The sequence below is a fragment of the Mauremys mutica genome, chromosome 3 (assembly GCF_020497125.1).
Source record: "Mauremys mutica isolate MM-2020 ecotype Southern chromosome 3, ASM2049712v1, whole genome shotgun sequence".
Taxonomy (NCBI): Eukaryota; Metazoa; Chordata; order Testudines; family Geoemydidae; genus Mauremys; species Mauremys mutica.
This window is the reverse complement of record NC_059074.1, coordinates 2464637-2481199: the sequence shown is the minus strand read 5'-3', so window position 1 is coordinate 2481199 and position 16563 is coordinate 2464637. Positions and strand designations below refer to the sequence as shown.

The 16563-nt window shown below is 59.5% G+C and overlaps 2 protein-coding genes across 3 annotated transcripts in view; both read left to right on the top strand.

Moving 5' to 3' along the window:
- Nucleotides 1-8211, top strand: part of NRBP1 (nuclear receptor binding protein 1) — a 72664-nt gene extending 64453 nt beyond the window's left edge. Inside the window, exons 13-18 of the mRNA XM_045009768.1 lie at nt 5797-5847; nt 5977-6112; nt 6202-6255; nt 6687-6750; nt 6826-6881; nt 7186-8211. Coding sequence (XP_044865703.1) covers nt 5797-5847; nt 5977-6112; nt 6202-6255; nt 6687-6750; nt 6826-6881; nt 7186-7284 — 460 coding nt within the window. The 3' untranslated portion in view covers nt 7285-8211. The remainder of the gene's footprint in view (nt 1-5796; nt 5848-5976; nt 6113-6201; nt 6256-6686; nt 6751-6825; nt 6882-7185) is intronic.
- A 1402-nt stretch (nt 8212-9613) lies between these two features.
- KRTCAP3 (keratinocyte associated protein 3) lies at nt 9614-15633 on the top strand. 2 transcript variants are annotated; one of them, XM_045008748.1, is made up of 7 exons: nt 9614-9737; nt 10337-10521; nt 11037-11096; nt 12350-12550; nt 12664-12798; nt 14345-14451; nt 15018-15633. In XM_045008748.1, the coding sequence occupies exons 1-6, from the start codon at nt 9707-9709 to the stop codon at nt 14441-14443; spliced, it is 711 nt and encodes a 236-aa protein (XP_044864683.1). In that variant the 5' UTR covers nt 9614-9706; the 3' UTR covers nt 14444-14451; nt 15018-15633. The 2 variants fall into 2 exon arrangements, with proteins under 2 accessions (XP_044864683.1, XP_044864684.1); XM_045008749.1 differs by lacking the exon at nt 9614-9737 and adding an exon at nt 9832-9954.
- The last annotated feature ends 930 nt before the right edge of the window (nt 15634-16563 follow it).

Below are 16563 nucleotides of genomic sequence, written 5' to 3'. Positions count from 1 at the left end.
GCTCCTGGGGACCTGTTGCTGTTTAGTTTATTAATTTGTTCCAAAACCACCTCCACTGACACCTCAATCTGGGACAATTCCTCAGATTTGTCATCTAAAAAGGCTGGTTCAGGTGTGGGAATCTCTCTCACTTCCTCAGCTGTGAAGACCAATGCAGAGAATTCATGTCTGGCTGGACCTGTGCACATTTCAGAGGTAACTCCATGGTCTGTGTGTGTGCCAGGAAGAGGGGTTTGTCAGGCTCTGATGGATGTTTTGGGGATGGGGGAACCTTTACGGAAGGACTGGTCTCCACCTCAGTCAAAATGGACCTGAACTGCTGGCACATACGACGAAGTGTTGGAGGGTGGAGTCAGCTGAAAGCCGGTGTGCGCTGAGGAGCACGTCAGTCACACTGACGTGTATGAGTTGTTGGTAATACACTGGTGTCTGTATCCAACACAGGAGAGGTTGGACATTATAGCTGAACTACAGCAGAGAGAGACTCAGAACCATAACCATGGAAATGCTGTGAAGTCTGTAGGATAGCAGCTCAAGGAGTTAAATCAAAGCAGACACCTAGTCATTTATATATAAATGCAAGAAATTTTAAAGCAAAACCAGGGGAATTTCCTAGAATGCCTGGCAGTGGCCACGAGCTGTGACGTAACAGCGTTATGGAAACGTGGCAGAGTGATGAAAAAACACAAGGGATACAGTGATACCTGGCTACAAACGAAACGAAAGAGCAGGACAAAGAGGTGGGGGAGCAGTTGTAAGTCGCACACAGGAGCGTCACTGTAGACAGCTCGGTGAGACCTGGGCTCTGAGCAGTGCAGTCAAAAAAGCAAACAGCATGTTAGGCTGCATCGAGAGTGGGGTAGTGAACAGGGAACATTTTCATGCAATTCTGTAAATCAGTGGTGTGGCCCCATGGGTTCTGTGTGGAATGCTGGTCACTGACGCTTTCTGTGTTATCCCCAGCTACAGGGTGAATCGCTCTCACCTGCTTACAGTGCAGGGGAGCCTTCTCTGTGCCCCCGGGGGGAACCTGCCCCAGACTAGCAGCCCACTCCAGGCTCTGCAAGCCCTGCTCTTCCCTTCCGCAGGCGAGGAATTTCCATGCCCCAGCTCTTAGGCTCCCTACGTGAGCCTTGGAGGCAGAGTGGAGATAATCTATGGGGCTAGTTAACCCCTTGAGTTCTGCTGTCCCTGGGGCACAAGCCCCCCCGGCCTGTCTGTACACACCACTTCATTACACTCAAGGGCTCAGTCCCACAACTTCTGGACACACAATGTGCAGAGATTCGCTGCCTTTGTGGAAGCAGCATCCCCCCTTCACTAGCATCACCACAGATCCGCCCTGTCCTTGGCACACAGCACTGAGCCATGTCTCTAGTAAAACTCAGTGGACGTTTGGGACAAAGCCTGAGAGATTCAAATAGCAGCAAGTAGAAACAACAGGATGGAAACAACAGGTTACACTGCTCTACAGCCAAAATGCTTCTGAAATAAATGTAGTCAAACTTTACTAATTCTGAGTCACTGAGAACAAAAATGATGCTTAAAATTGTTGATTGGCTCTAGTTTCAAAATATGCTATTGAGTCAGTATATACGACCCTTGACTTGGGAATAGCGGAGGATAAGTGAGTTTTATACAGGGAAGGGATCTCAATTTAAACCAGAAATGACTAAAATACATCTTTGACTGGATCTATGAATAAATCTATGACTGGGTTTGGACAGTACTTGCTTTTTAGGCAAAACAATGAATGATGCAATCTGAAGCTGGTATTGCGTCATACATGATATGAATTGCAGCATGTTATTCCTAGAAGTCATGGATGATGCAATCATAACGAAGCTTACATCACTCTGCTGAACAAATTGCCCTATATCAGCTCTAGAAATCATACAGTGTCGTGTTCTCTTATTTGTCAGTGTTTGATTTTGCAAAGGGACACATTTCTGTTTAGCCAAAGTGAGCAGAGATGCCTCGTACTTGTGTGAACAGTGCAGATAACTTCTGCTATGTTTGTGGTGAAGTGACTTTTGCATCACAAAAGCGCAGTATAACCACTATGGTTAAGAAAGCCTATCACCTTTCTTTTGGCTGCAAAATTGGAGATCAGGACAAGAGGTGGTCCCCACACATATGCTGCAACACTTGTGCAACAAATCTTCGCCAGTGGTTGAACAGGAAAAGGAAATCTATGCCTTTTGCAGTGCCAATGATTTGGAGAGAGCCAACAGATCATACCAGCAATTGTTACTTCTGCATGGTGCCTCCAGTTGGGAAAGGTGTGTCAAAGAAGAAAAAGTGGACTGTGCATTATCCAAACATTCCATCAGCTATACGCCCAGTACCCCACGGAGGAGGACTGCCGGTTCCTGATGCACCAGTATCATTCTCACTTGAGTCAGACAAGGAAGAGGAAGAGGATGAAACTTCTGGTCCTGAACCATCAATGTCACAGGACCCACATTTTCTCCCATCCTCCTCCTCTGAACTACACCTCATAACACAAGGTGAACGGAATGACCTTGTCAGGGATTCGGAACTACCCAAGAGTAAGGCAGACCTGTTGGGCTCCAGACTACAGCAGTGGAATCTCCTGGCAGGTGGTGTTAGGGTTTCCATGTTCCGTGACCGTCAAAAGGATCTTGTCCCATTCTTCTTCATGGAAGGTGATCTTGTAGCCTGCAACAACATCGATGGTGTGATGGCAGCCCTCAACATCGTTCACGATCCAGATGAGTGGAGACTGTTCATTGATTCATCAAAGACGAGTCTTAAAGCTGTTTTACTGCATAATGGCAATGTTTTGCCATTAATTCCAGTTGGTCATGCAGTCCATATGAAGGAAACCTATGACAACATGAAACAACTTTTGAGGTGCATAAACTATGACCAACATCAGTGGCAGCTTTGTGGCGATTTGAAGGTTGTTGCTCTCTTGCTTGGTCTGCAGACTGGATACACAAAGTACTGCTGTTTTCTCTGTGAATGGGATAGTCGTGCAAGAGATTCCCACTACATCAAGAAAGATTGGCCACTCCAACAGTCATTGGAGCCTGGGAGGAAAAGTGTTCAGCATCCACCACTTGTTGAATCAAGGAAGATTTTGTTACTACCCTTACACATCAAGCTGGGTCTGATGAAGAACTTTGTCAAGGCCATTGACAAAACACAAGCAGCTTTCAAGTACCTCCGTGGAAAATTTCCAAGGTTAAGTGAAGCTAAGATAAAGGAAGGTGTTTTTGTTGGTCCTCAGATTCGTGAACTTCTTCGAGATGATGCATTTGACCATGCACTGCGTGGCAAGGAAAAGACGGCATGGAAAGCCTTCCAGTTAGTGGCAATAAATTTTCTCGGAAACAACAAGGCAGACAACTACAGTTTGTTGGTGGAAAACCTCCTCAAGGCATACAAAAGCCTTGGTTGCAACATGTCACTAAAGATACATTTTTTTTGCACTCTCATCTAGATTTTTTTCCACCGAACTGTGGAGCAGTGAGCGACGAGCACGGCGAGCGATTTCACCAGGACATTGCAACAATGGAGAAACGCTATCAGGGCAAATTGAGCCCATCAGTGCTTGCAGACTATTGCTGGACAGTGACAAGAGATGCTCCATTTAATGAATACAAGAGACAAGCCAAGAAGCACCGAGTAGACACTGAATAGGACTAAACTATGTACATAATAGTTTTTTTGCCTTTTGTTTCATAATTTTAGTTATATAACCCTTTTGCTGATTTTTAAAGTGTTACATAAACAGGACAGGTGAAATATTATCATGTAAAGCAACCATAAACACATGAAAAGACCTAGGTTTACAATTAATGATTAAAACTCTACTATCTACACAATATACATAGACATAAAATGTAAAAACTTAAATATCTTATACAGTAGCCAATCAGTTGTTTTAATTGTCATATTTGAATTCAGCACATCAAAATACATAATAAATAGCACATTTTATCTCTGAAGTAGACGACTTCTCAAAAATTGTAGACCAGTGTTACAGGTAAAAGAAAAATAGAAGATGCCCTGTGGAGTCTACACATGTTAGCAAGTTCCTTTCCCTCTGAGGGATTTCTCACCCCATGGTCAGTCTGTGCAGCGCCTGCCCAGTCCAGAGAGCTGGGACCCACTTTCCATGAGACACTCGTGCTGGCAGCATGTCACTTCTGTAATGGACAACATCTTGTGCCGTTCTTTCTTCTATTATACAGAACCAGACCTTTTGTCTCCTTTGTAATCAGCTTGTCCCTGGTCGTCCCTCTGTTCAGGGTCTTTTTCTTGGGATCTTTTGTGCTTTGTAAGGGCCCAAGCCTGCACCTTGTCTAGATCATAAACCTTGGCAGAGCTAGGTAGAAAGACATCAGTCGTCACGTTTGATTGAGTGAGCTCTGAGAACCACCCTGCCTGCCCAGTTTCACCTCTGGCAGCTTTGGGACACACTATTCCACCTGTCACATGACTCTTAATCTCTTCGACATGCACATCCCACAATAACCATGACAACCAGCGAATTCGTAGCTTTTGACAGGGACCACATGGTCCCCTTTGCTGAAATAGCATGAAGACAATCACAGGGAAAACATGCCCATCTGGGCATACCTAGGCAAGTCGCTGGGTATGTACTTAACTGTGTACCCTCCGACTGTGGCCAGCATGAGGTACTTGGATCACCTTATCTCCCAGGGTATTGCAGAACTGGAAGGGGTTTGGAGAAGAGCAATGGGAATGATCAAGGGCCTGTAAAAACTCTCCAGGAAGACAGAAGAGATTGGGATTTTTACCTTAGGAGATTGATAAGAGCAGACACGACAGAGAAAAATAGTAGAGGAGGGAGAGGGTGAATATTTGTTCTCCCTGCACAAGAATGGCGGAGTTCAGTCCTTAAAAGGAAAAGGAGAAAAGGAAACTCTCTCTCACGCAGAACCGGATGTGTAACTAGCCTGCGGAACACTCTGCCACAGGAAGTCGCTGAAGCCAGAATTTAGTAAGATGCGAAAAGGGACTGGACACTTGCGGATCAAAACTATTCAGCATGATCACAGTCGATGATAATTGTGGCATCAACATTAAATCTCTTGGTTCAGGGCTTACATCAGTCTCTGCCTATTAGATACCATGGTGAGGTCTATGTGGGGGGAAGAGTATCCCACATCTGCTACCCCAGGGTTCTCTTCCTCAGCACTATCTAGTGCTGCCACTGTCAGACAGGGAACCTGGTCTGATCCAGTCTGGAGGCTTCTATGTTCATAAGCATCCTTTGGCAGGTAGGTGCTACTGGGTTGGTTCCCAAGTAAGTCCTTTAAATTACAAAAACCTTGTTTTTATATGGACAGAACTTCTACCTATTTCTGCCTGTTCTACTGCCAGTTCTGCGTTATCCTTCTCCCCTAGTGGAGAGAGAAGCTGGGCACCAGAGTGACTTCTCTGCTCGCAGGGCCTCTCCTCGTTCATCCCTCCCTGGCATCTTCTAAATGGCTGCAATACAATTTGTGATGCGTTAACGTGCTGTTCAGCAGGGAGATGGGGCCCTACCATTGTGTTAGGGCTCGTTGATTTCCCTTAATGCTACTAGTGTGTCCAACTTTGGAGGGCCCAGGCTGAAGGGCCCAGGCTGAAGGGCAGGGCTTTGTCCTGGAGCCTCCAGCCCCTGCATTGCACAGGGGAGAGGCTCTGCCTCCTGGTTGTAATGAGGAGAGAACTGTCAGGCAAGGCACTAGGGAGGGAGGAGGCACAGGCTGGCTTTGGCTCAACTCGGCTCGTGACTTCACTGCCTTCTTTTTTCAGCTTCTCCCAGTCCCCAGCACTGGAGCTGGACAAGTTCCTGGAGGATGTGAGGTAAGAGGCCTTCCCCCTCCTATGCTGTGAGACTCCCCTGCCTGCAGCTGGCCCTGGGCAGGTCCCTGGATGCTGATGCTGCTCACCGAGAGAAGGCAAGTGCCCTCCATAATGCTGCTCCTCTTGCAGGAACGGCATCTACCCACTCACAGCCTTTGGGATGCCTCGGCCCCAGCAGCCCCAGCAGGAGGTGGTGAAGTCCCCCATTGTCCCCCCGTCAGTGAAGACCCCAACGCCAGAACCTGCTGAGGTGGAGACCCGCAAGGTGAGAGCTGGAGATGCTGCTGCTCTCCCTCTAGTGTCTGCACCGTGCAGTGACAGCTGGAGTCACATGCCTCTCTGCTTCCCTTCCAGGTGGTGCTCATGCAGTGTAACATTGAGTCAGTGGAGGAGGGAGTCAAGCACCATGTAGGTTTCTGTCTCCCTCTTGCACATGCATGCTCTGCACGGGCGGGGTCTTACGCCACCATTACTGAGCCGGTGTCTCGGCTCCCCCTTGGCAGCAGTAGTGGGGTGAGCGGAGCTGGCTGCTGAGCACTGCTGCCCCAGCCCGTCTCCAGTGTGCAGGCCCCAAAGCCAGGCCAGGCTCAGTGATCCAGAGCTGAGCGTGGCACCGCGCCTGGTACAGCGCAGTCCCTGTGGGATGAGCGTGTGGCATTTCCTGGCTTGGGTGTGGTGCATTCTGTCCTGGGGGGAGCAGAGGGGGTTGTACTGCTCAAAGTACTCCCCATCCTGCCCCCCTCTGTAAAGGGCTCTGGCCACCAGGGCTGTGGGGGGAGGGGCTTCCCCCCGATCCTGCAGGAATTGCAGCTCCTTCTCATGCCACCTTTCTCCTGCAGCTGACGCTGCTGCTGAAACTGGAAGACAAATTGAATCGACACTTGAGCTGTGACTTACTGCCTAGTAAGTACCTGCCCTTCCCCTCCCCTCCTTGGGGCATCCCACCAGTCCAGGACTCACTCCTCCTCTCTCTTGTAGATGACAATATCCAGGAGCTGGCGGGGGAGCTGGTGCAGCTGGGATTCATCAGTGAGGTGAGCTCCTGCCTCACCCCCCTGGCACGAGGGGGAACTGGCTGCATGGGCGCCCCCTCCCCTCAGTGCACAGGCCACAGGGTTCCTTGTCCTGCCATCCCCACCAGTCTTCCCCCTCCCAGGGCCAGGCTCCTGCTGTGCCCTCATCCCGGTCTCACAGGTGTGGGCTTGGTCATCCTAACCCAAACCCATGGCCTAGCGTGCCGGACCCTGCCCTCTGCCTGCACGGGGCGCCAGCTGGGGCTGCCTGGTGTGCGGTCAGCGCCGTCCCAGCCACGCTCTCACTGTACTCTGCTCTCCCTAGGCTGACCAGAGCCGACTCAGCTGTTTACTTGAAGAGGCGTTCACCAAGTTCCACCTTGCCCGGAACGGAGCCCTGACAGCGGTGACCGTGTCGTCCTAGCAGCCCCTCCCAGCTGCCTGGCGTTGCTTAGTTGCCCGTGACCCTTTTCTGAGTCTGTCCATCTGTGTAGGGCATCAGCGAGACACTAGATGCTGTGCTTGGAAGCTCATCCTGCATGTGCCGTCGCCAGGCCCAGCGACAGTCTGCCCTGCCTACCTATTAAAGGGGACTTTGCGAGTCAGTATTATTGCAGCCGTGTTTTGTTGGGATTGTGTGGGGCGGCGTGGCCAGCCGGGCTGCGGGAATGTGCATGGCATTTGCTCTGTTGAACTGTACAAAGGTTGGTGGGTTTTCTTTTGCACAGGACAGAAATCTTATTTAAAGGTAGAAAAGAGGGGAGCCCCCTACCCCCATGTGCACCACATCTGGCATCTGCCTCTAGCACCATTCTGTACTCACCCCCTGGGGCAGTGGTGAGGGGGCTCTGCCAAGCGCCCTGCTCACGCTCGCCCCAGCGGCCCCTTGGCGTGTCTCCCTCCGCTCTCCATCACTTGTTTACGTGTGTTGCACAGCAGCTTGGCAGGGGCAGGAGGGGCCACGGCTCTCCTGGACGTGGAGCGGGTGGGGCTGGGAGCAGGTGCTGGAGGGGGCCCCCTAGTGGGCTTTTGCTGGAGGGGCAGCACAGCGCTGCTCCTCCCACTGCTGGCACCGGAGCCCCCATCTGAGACCAGGCCCTGGGTGTGGGGGGGGCAGCTGTGGTCACTGCCTCCCCCTAGTGTGCAGAGCCTTAGTACGGGGTTCCTGCCCCCCCAGGAGCGGGGGGCTCATCTGAGCAGGGGGCCTTGTCTCAACCACTCCTCTCCCTGCTGCAGCCCCATCCCCAGAGCCGGGACATGGGCTCTGGCAGCTGCTGCTGTACCACCGAGCCTCCTGTGTCTAGTTTCTATCCGTTCCTATTTTTAATAAACGGTTTTGTAAATAAGTAAATGCTGCTTCTTTGCCATGTCTGCTGGGCCCTGCCCCTGGGGCACCCCCCTTACCCTGCCCCCCGGCCCTTCCACCCCGTGACTGGGCCCTGCCACCCCCTGTGACTGGGCCCTGCCCCTAGGAGGCCCCCTGGCCCTTCCATCCTCCTGCGGCTGGGCCCTGCCCCTGGGGCACCCCCTGGGCCCTGCCCCCCGGCCCTTCCACCCCCCTCCAGCTGGGCTCTGCCCCCAGGGCACCCCCTTTACCCTGCCCCCCGGCCCTTCCACCCCCCTGTGGCTGGGCCCTGCCCCTGGGGCACCCCCCTTACCCTGCCCCCCGGCCCTTCCACCCCCCTGCGGCTGGGCCCTGCCCCTAGGAGGCCCCCTGGCCCTTCCACCCCCCTGCGGCTGGGCCCTGCCCCTGGGGCACCCCCCGGCCCTTCCACCCCTCTGCGGCTGGGCCCTGCCCCTGGGGCACCCCCCTTACCCTGCCCCCTGGCCCACCCCCCTTACCCTGCCCCCTGGCCCTTCCACCCCCCTGTGACTGGGCCCTGCCCCTAGGAGGCCCCCTGGCCCTTCCACCCCCCTGCGGCTGGGCCCTGCCCCTGGGGCACCCCCCGGGCCCTGCCCCCCGGCCCTTCCACCCCCGTGACTGGGCCCTGCCCCTGGGGCCCCCCTTTACCCTGCCCCCCGGCCCTGCCACCCCCCTGCGGCTGGGCCCTGCCCCTGGGGCACCCCCCTTACTCTGCCCCCCGGCCCTTCCACCCCCCTGCGGCTGGGCCCTGCCCCTGGGTTCCACCCCCCCCTAATCCTGCCCCCTGGGGCACCTCCCCCCTCCAGCTGGGCTCTGCCCCTGGGGCCCCTCCCTTGCTCTGCCCCTCGTGTCTCTCTCCCCCCCTTACCCTGCCCCTGGGGCACCTCTCCCCCCTGGGACTGGGCCAGCGTGGGGGGCAAAGGGGAACTCGGCGGGGGGGGGCACCTCTCTTTTCTCTCCCTCCGCCACAGGTGCCCTCCGTGGGGGGGGGAGGGAGGACGAGGGGGCGGTTCGTTTCCTTCAGCGCTGCCGGGGGCTGAACTCCCGGAGCGGGACCCCCAGGCCGGGGCTAGCAGGCGAAAGTGGAGAGGAAACCTCCCCCCACCCCCGCTACCAATCGTTCTGCCGGGAGGCCGGACTCCTGGGTTCCCCGCGGGGGGGGGGGGCGGAGCGGATCGGACTCGGACTCCTGGGTTCCCGGCGGGGGGCGGATCGGACTCGGACTCCTGGGTTCCCCGCGGGAGGAATCGGACTCCTGGGTTCCCCGCGGGGGGGGGGGCGGGATCGGACTCCTGGGTTCCCCGCGGGGGGGGGGAGCGGGATCGGACTCCTGGGTTCCGCGGGGGGGGGGAGCGGGGGCGGGATCGGACTCCTGGGTTCCGCGCGGGGCGGGGAGCGGGGGCGGGATCGGACTCCTGGGTTCCGCCCCGGGCCGTGAGGCCGGGCCGGGCCGGTCCCGCCCCCGGGCCTGGCTGCCGGCGGGATGGGTGGTGGCTGCGGTGGCTGCGGGTTCGGTGAGTCTCGGGGTCCCGCGTGGAGCCCGTTCGGGGGGGGGGGCGTGTTCCGCGAATCGTCTCCCCTCCATTGCCGGCAAATTCCCGCCATGCCGTGCGTGACCCTCCCCCCCTCGTTGCACACTCAGGGACCTCCCCCCCCGCCGTGCGTGACCCCCTGTTGCACAGAGGGAGGGGCCGCCTCCCCCGCCGTGTGACCCCCCCGTTGCACACTCAGGTACTGCTCCCCCCCCGCTGTGCGTGACCCCCCCGTTGCACACTCAGGGACTGCTCCCCCCCGCTGTGCGTGACCCCCCCGTTGCACACTCAGGGACTGCTCTCCCCCGCTGTGCGTGACCCCCCCGTTGCACAGTCAGGGACTGCTCCCCCCCGCTGTGCGTGACCCCCCCGTTGCACACTCAGGGACTGCTCCCCCCCGCTGTGCGTGACCCCCCCCGTTGCACACTCAGGGACTGCCCTCCCCCTCCTGCCATATGTGATTTTCCAGCCATTACACTGGCTCCCCCCGCCTTGACACTGGGGGTACGAAGCCCTTATGCGGTGTGGGATTCTCTCCATTACCCCCCCCCCCCGGTGCCTGACGCCTGCCTCTCTTGCAGACTTGGGGCGCGGGCCCCAGCGCCTCATGCGCGCTGGCATCACCCTGATCGTCCTGGGCCACGTGAACTTCATCCTGGGTGCCATCGTGCACGGCACGGTTCTGCGCCACGTGGCCAACCCTGAGCGCACGGTCACCTCCGAGTACACGACCGCCAACGTCATCTCCGTTGGCTCCGGGCTGCTGGTGAGTGGGGCCCGCCGGCCGTCCCTGCTCCAGCACCCGTAGCCCCATTGTCCCCTGGGGCTCCAGCTGCCGCATGAGTCCCTGCGGGGCCCCTCAGCGATGTCCCCAGCCAGTTGGCTGGGCCCTGAGCCTGCGGGAACAAGGCGGCACTTGCCCACTGCAGCGCTGGCCGACCCCGGCGCGAGACGCGTGCCGGGCAGCTGAGCCCTGGCAGCCCAGCGCCTCCCCTGCTGCTAGCGGCTGGAGCTGGGGTGCGTGGGGCTGAGGCTGACGTCAGCACCATGAGGCCAGTGCAAGGAACAGAAAGCAGAACCACTGCTGGCGTGAGACACGAACGATGCCAGGCCTGCGCCCCCCCCCCCACCTAAGGTGTGGCTGAGTTTCTGGCCCATAGGGCCCCTGATTTAACGATGCCTTTGGTTGCTACGCCTCTGGGACCCAGCTGCCGGGGGTGTGGGGGTGTGGCGGGGCTGCACTGGGGAAGGAACTGACACCCCCCCCGTGTCTTTCCCTAGAGCATCACTGCTGGGATTGTGGCCATCTTGGTGTCCCAGAACCTCCTCAAGGCAGCCCTGGTGAGTGAGCGCCGGCGAGTGGGGGGGCCGGGGAGCCAGGTGGAGCAAAGGCCAATGCTGGGGTCACAGCCGGGGAACCCGGGGTGGGGGTGGCTGAGTTTGGGCAGGAAGCAGCATTCAGGGCTGTGGCCCAGCTCCTGCAGCAGCCACTCCCTGGACCTTGCTCCCTGAGGTGCCCGTCTCCCGCTGTGTGGGCCCAGCCTGCTTTGCTGCTACGGCCTCAGCAGGCCACACCTGCTGCAGATAAGGCCCCAGGGCTTTCCATCAGTGCGGTTCCTTGTCTCCTCCCATGCCAGGTGCCACGCAGCTCCCCCATCCCCCGTGCCAGGCTGAGGTCTGGGTGCTAGGCTCTGCACAGACCTCCCCTGCCCCGTGCCAGGCACCATCCTGCTCTCCCCAGCCGAGGGCAAGGCTCCACCTTGTGCTGAGTGCTACGGCTCGCCCCCTCTCTCCCCTACTTGTGCAGCATAAGTACGTGAGAGCCGCTCCCTGGCACCAGGCGCTCACGGGCAAACCCCCTACAGCCCGTGACAGGAGGGAGAGAGAGTGTGTGTGTGTCTCCGTCTGTCCACCCCATTGTACGGGGGAGTGACTGGGCCGTGCAGCGCGGCTGTAATGCAGGCGTCTTGGCTCAGACACTGTCCTCACTGGCTCGGTGCAGGATGGCCCGGCCGTGTCCCCACGGGAATGCCAGGCTCAGAAGTGGGGTCTGGGGGCACGGGGAGGCAGAGGGGCGAGGAATGGCCACATGCAGAGGGCACCCAGGGTTTGTGCCAAGCCCCCCTCCCCCCCATGGCTATGCTGCAACGGGAGCGACTGACACCCGGCGTAAGCACACAGGACGGTGCCAGGCGCAGGCCCCGTGGGGGGGCTGCAAAGAGCTGAGGCCAGGGCAGCGGCTGCCAGGCGCAATTGCTCATTGGTGCTGGGATCGGTTCGCATTGGACCGGGCGAGGCAGGGGAGACCCTGCCCCCTGCAGCTTCAGCTGGACACGGGTGGGGGCTGCAAGGCCCTGGGGTGCAGGGAGACGTTTGAGGCCCAGAGAAATGTTGGGCTGGGAGCAGCTGCTCCAGTTGCTGGAGGACGCTCCTGGCACAGGGGGAGGGGTCGCTGCTTGGGCGTGTAGGGCCCAGGGCTGCTGCCCACTTCCCCCCTGGGCTGCTGGAGCTGGTGAGTGGCCCATTGCAGGGGCTGGGGCTATGCCACGTGGCTGCCTGGCCTCCTGCCCACTAGCTCTGGTCTCCACCTGCAGCACTGGGCCTTGCTGTGCGTCTCGCTGCTGAACTGCCTGCTCTCTGCTGCCTGCAGCCTGGGCTTGGCCCTGGCCATCTCCCTCACCATCGCCAGCAGGGGGCACCGCCTGATCGTAGGATGCAACAGCTCCGCCCTTCCAGCTGACGCCCGGGCTGCCATCGCCACCAACGACTGCCCCTTCGACACCACCCGCATCTACGTGAGTCTCTGCTGCGGGGCCGGGCCCTGCCCATCCATCGCCCCTGGGCACCCCCTGCTTCCTGCATGCCCCCCCTCCTGCACGCCCTGACCTGACTGTGCCACACCCCCCAGGACACGGCGCTGGCGCTCTGGTTCCCCTCCATGGTGATGGCTGCGGTGGAGGCTGCGCTTTCCGGCAGGTGCTGTGTGGTGTCCCTGATCCTCCGCGGCATCGGTCCCTGTGCAGACACCCACATCCGCCAGCAGGTCAGAGGTTCCAGCCAGAACCGCCCCCTTGTCCCCTTTCCCTCCCAGGGACTGTCTCTTGGGGAGAGGGGGGTCCTCTCCCCGTTTGGTGCACCAGACAGATTCACCTGGGACCCTGTGCTCTAACCCTGAGCACCCTCACCCCAAGTGTGAAGGGAATGAAGGGGCCAGAGCAAGCAGGGGGTTGCGGGGGTCCAGGGCCAGATACTACGTGTGGGCTTTGGGGTGGGAGGGGCCAGACTGCAGTGCAGGCCCAGGGGTGTCTCCCCAGGGCTGATGGAAGGGCTGTTCCCCATCTGCCCCCCCTGCTCTGCCCACACAGCAGCACGACATTGCTCATCCAGCTTCAATCCTGAAAACATCCACTCGATGTGCAACGGCCGTCAGACCAGCTACCAGAAGGGTGGGAACTGCTAGGAAAGGGATCGATAATAAGACAGAAACTATCACAATGGCATAGTATAAATCCACGGGACGCTCACACCTTGAATACCGTGTGCAGATGTGGTCGCCCCATCTCAAAAAAAAATTATTGGAATTGGAAAAGGTTCAGAAAAAGGCAACAAAAATGATGAGGGGTCTGGAACAGCTCCCATCTGAGGAGAGAGTAATAAGACTGGGACTGTTCAGCTTGGAAAGAGACGACTAAGGGGGGATATGATTGAGGGCAGTAAAATCATGACTGTGTGGAGAAAGTGAAATGGGAACTGTTATTTATCTGTGACATAACACAAGAACTAGAGGTCCCCAAATGAAATTACCAGGCAGCAGGTTTAAAACAAACGGAAGTATTTCTTCACACAACCTGTGGAACTCATTGCCAGGGGAGTTTGTGAAGGCCAGAACAGGGTTCAAAAAAGACAAATAACTTCATGGAGGCTAGATCCATCAGTGGCTATTAGCCAGGATGGGCAGGGATTTAGCCACATGCTCTGGGTGTCCCTAACCTTCTGCCTTCCAGACGCTGGGACTGGAGCACTTGCTAACTGCCCCGTTCCGTCCCTCTGGGACAGGGCTTCTCAAGCGTTTTCTTTCTGTGTCCCCCCCCCCCCCCCATGCTATAAAAGCTCCATCCCCTCCCCCCCCCCCCGTGCCACAGTAACTCTTTCTGCATATAAAAGCCAGGGCTGGCGTTAGAGGGCAGCAAGCAGGGCACCTGCCCAGCGCCCCACACCACAGGGGCCCCATGACGCTAGGCTGCTCAGGCTTTGGCTCCAGCCCCTGGTGTCGGGCCTTGGAGCCCTGGGGGGGGGGGGGGGGGGGGGGCTTTGGCTTTCTGCCCTGGGCCCCCGCAGGTCTCACGCCAGCCCTGCTTGGTGGCCCCCCCCCCCGAAACCTGCTCATGGCCCCACAGTGGGCCCCAGACCCTGGTTGAGACCCACAGCTCTGGGGCACCTGGTGCTGGCTGCTGTGGGAACCGGACCTTGGGTTTGCCCCAGTTTGGCCGGTCTTATGAGCCCTGCACCCCCTGGGGGGTTCAGTCACCCCGGGCCTGGCATCGCCCTGCCCCCAGGGCACCTCGCTCAGGCGTCGGCCTCCTTTCCAGCTGGAGCAAGAGACGGCGACAAAGGAGGTGGCGCCTGAGGACCGGCGCGAGCAAGAGCTGAGCCAGCTGCTGGCTGTGCAGGACGGGGCCCGGGCCTAGAGGCAGAGGTGAGCGTCGCCTGACCCAGCAGCGGGGCAGGGCCCATGGGGCTTGATGGGTCTCTGACTGTCCAGCCCAGCGTCGCTGGGAGCTGCCTAACCCAGTGCAGCGTCTGTCCAGGCAATGGGGACCCTGTCACTCCCCCTCCTTGCTGGGCAGGGCCCATTCCTGGCCCGCGCCGGGGCTCTGGGTCCCCCGGCGCCGCCCCCCTGGCAGGGCCCGTTCCCGGCCTGCGCCGGGACTCCGGGTCCCCCGGTGCCACCCCCTCCCCGGCAGGGCCCGTTCCCGGCCCGCGCTGGGGCTCTGGGTCCCTTGGTGCTGCCCCCCACAACCCGGCAGGGCCCGTTCCCGGCCCGCGCCGGGGCTCTGGGTCCCCCGGCGCCGCCCCCCTGGCAGGGCCCGTTCCCAGCCCGCGCCGGAGCTCCGGGTCCCTTGGCGCCGCCCCCCCCGGCAGGGCCCGTTCCCGTTCCCGGCCCATGCTGGGGCTCCGGGTCCCCCGGCGCCGCCCCCTGGCAGGGCCTCAGGATTCAGGGGTCTGCAGCCACCACAGCCGGATGGTGTCTTTCTCTCGCAGGTGCTGCTCCAGGAACCCCCAGGCCAGATCAGCCAGGAGTGTGGGGGGCTGAAGCGCCCATCATGCTTATGCTGCCCCATGGAAGAGGCAGAGGACAGGGCCAGGAGGGAGGGGGGAGCTGCCCCACCCTGCAGACTTTTCCCTTCTGCTGTGGCAGGGTCCTGCTGGCATCAGGGCTCCCGTGGCTCTCCCCCTCGTGCCCGGAGTGTGCTCGTCCTGCTGCCAGCCCTCCCGGGGCTCTGCCCACCACGCTGTGCTGAGCTCCCACCCCCATCTGGCCATGGGGGAAGGGACCCCCCCCCAGAGACGCCAGTGGGGAGGGGTAGAAGCAGCCTGAGCAGGGACATCTGGCCAGCCAGTGGCCTCCCTGCAGGTGGGACTGGCCTTTCTCAGCTCCCCTCCCTCCAGCTCTTCCCCTCACTCCACACCTGCCCCTTAGCTCGCCTCCCCCCCCACTCCCACACCCAGCCGTGGCGTGAGCCGGCCCTCGCCCCGGCCCGCTGTGGGTGTGCCAGGCCCTGCCAAGTCTGCGGCGCTGGGACAGGCCGCGGCTCTGGGGCCAGGGCTTGGCTGGCCCTCAGGCACCAGCCGAATAAACATTCTTCATAAACCCTCAGTGATTTGGGACCTGGTTCCCCAAGCGACTCCCCAAGCCTGGATGAGCCGGCTGCAAGCGAGAGCTCGGCTGGGTACAGCCCTTGGCCACTAGCCAGACTCAGCAACGGCTGGCTGTCCTCCAAGGGGGTGTGGGGGGGCTGAGCAGCAATGGGAACTGGGGTCAGGATCGTGGGAGAGGACCTGGCAGGGGGTGGGTCTACGTGTTAAGGGGGGAGGAGCCTTTGGTGGGTGGTTGTAGAGGGGGAGGAGCCTGGCAGTGGGTGGGTGGTTGTAGAGGGGGAGGAGCCTGGCAGTGGGTGGGGCATATTAAGTGGGGAGGAGCCTGGCAGTGGGTGGGTGGTTGTAGAGGGGGAGGAGCCTGGCAGTGGGTGGGGCATATTAAGTGGGGAGGAGCCTGGCAGTGGGTGGGTGGTTGTAGAGGGGGAGGAGCCCAGCAGTGGGTGGGGCATATTAAGGGGGGAGGAGCCTGGCAGTGGGTGGGGCATTGAAGGGGAGGAGCCTGGCTCTGCAGCCATAGGGGGGAAGGACCCTGGCTCTGGGGCCAGCCCCTGTTGCTCACCAGCTTGCTGGGTCCTGCCATTGCTCCGGTGCCCTAGGGAAGCTGTGGGGTGCTGGACACTGCTTGTACAGTCAGGGCCTGCTGCTTGGCACCTGACCCTCGCCCTGCACTTGCATCCCCCAGGCAGCGGAAGGGCCCAGCCTGCCCTGGCCCCACAGGGCGCGGGCTGGAGGGCAGGGTCCCTGCGCTCATTCTTGGAGGCTCCAAGCCCAGCCTGAGCCCTGTCACTTCAGGGCCCTCCCGGTGGTGCGAGCCTGTGTTGGGCTCCTGCACTCACCCCCTGCCGGCCGGGCATGGGGGTGCCCCGTGCAGCCGGGGAGGCGTGTGCCACGGGCTGGAGCCAGTGGGATACTGCCCCCCCCCCCCCCG

Coding starts and splice junctions, on each gene's coding strand:
- KRTCAP3 (XM_045008748.1), top strand. CDS start 9,707: ATGGGTGGTGGCTGCGGTGGCTGCGGGTTCG. Junction 11,097..12,349: donor ACCTCCTCAAGGCAGCCCTG/GTGAGTGAGCGC, acceptor CTCCACCTGCAG/CACTGGGCCTTGCTGTGCGT. Junction 12,799..14,344: donor ACACCCACATCCGCCAGCAG/GTCAGAGGTTCC, acceptor CCTCCTTTCCAG/CTGGAGCAAGAGACGGCGAC.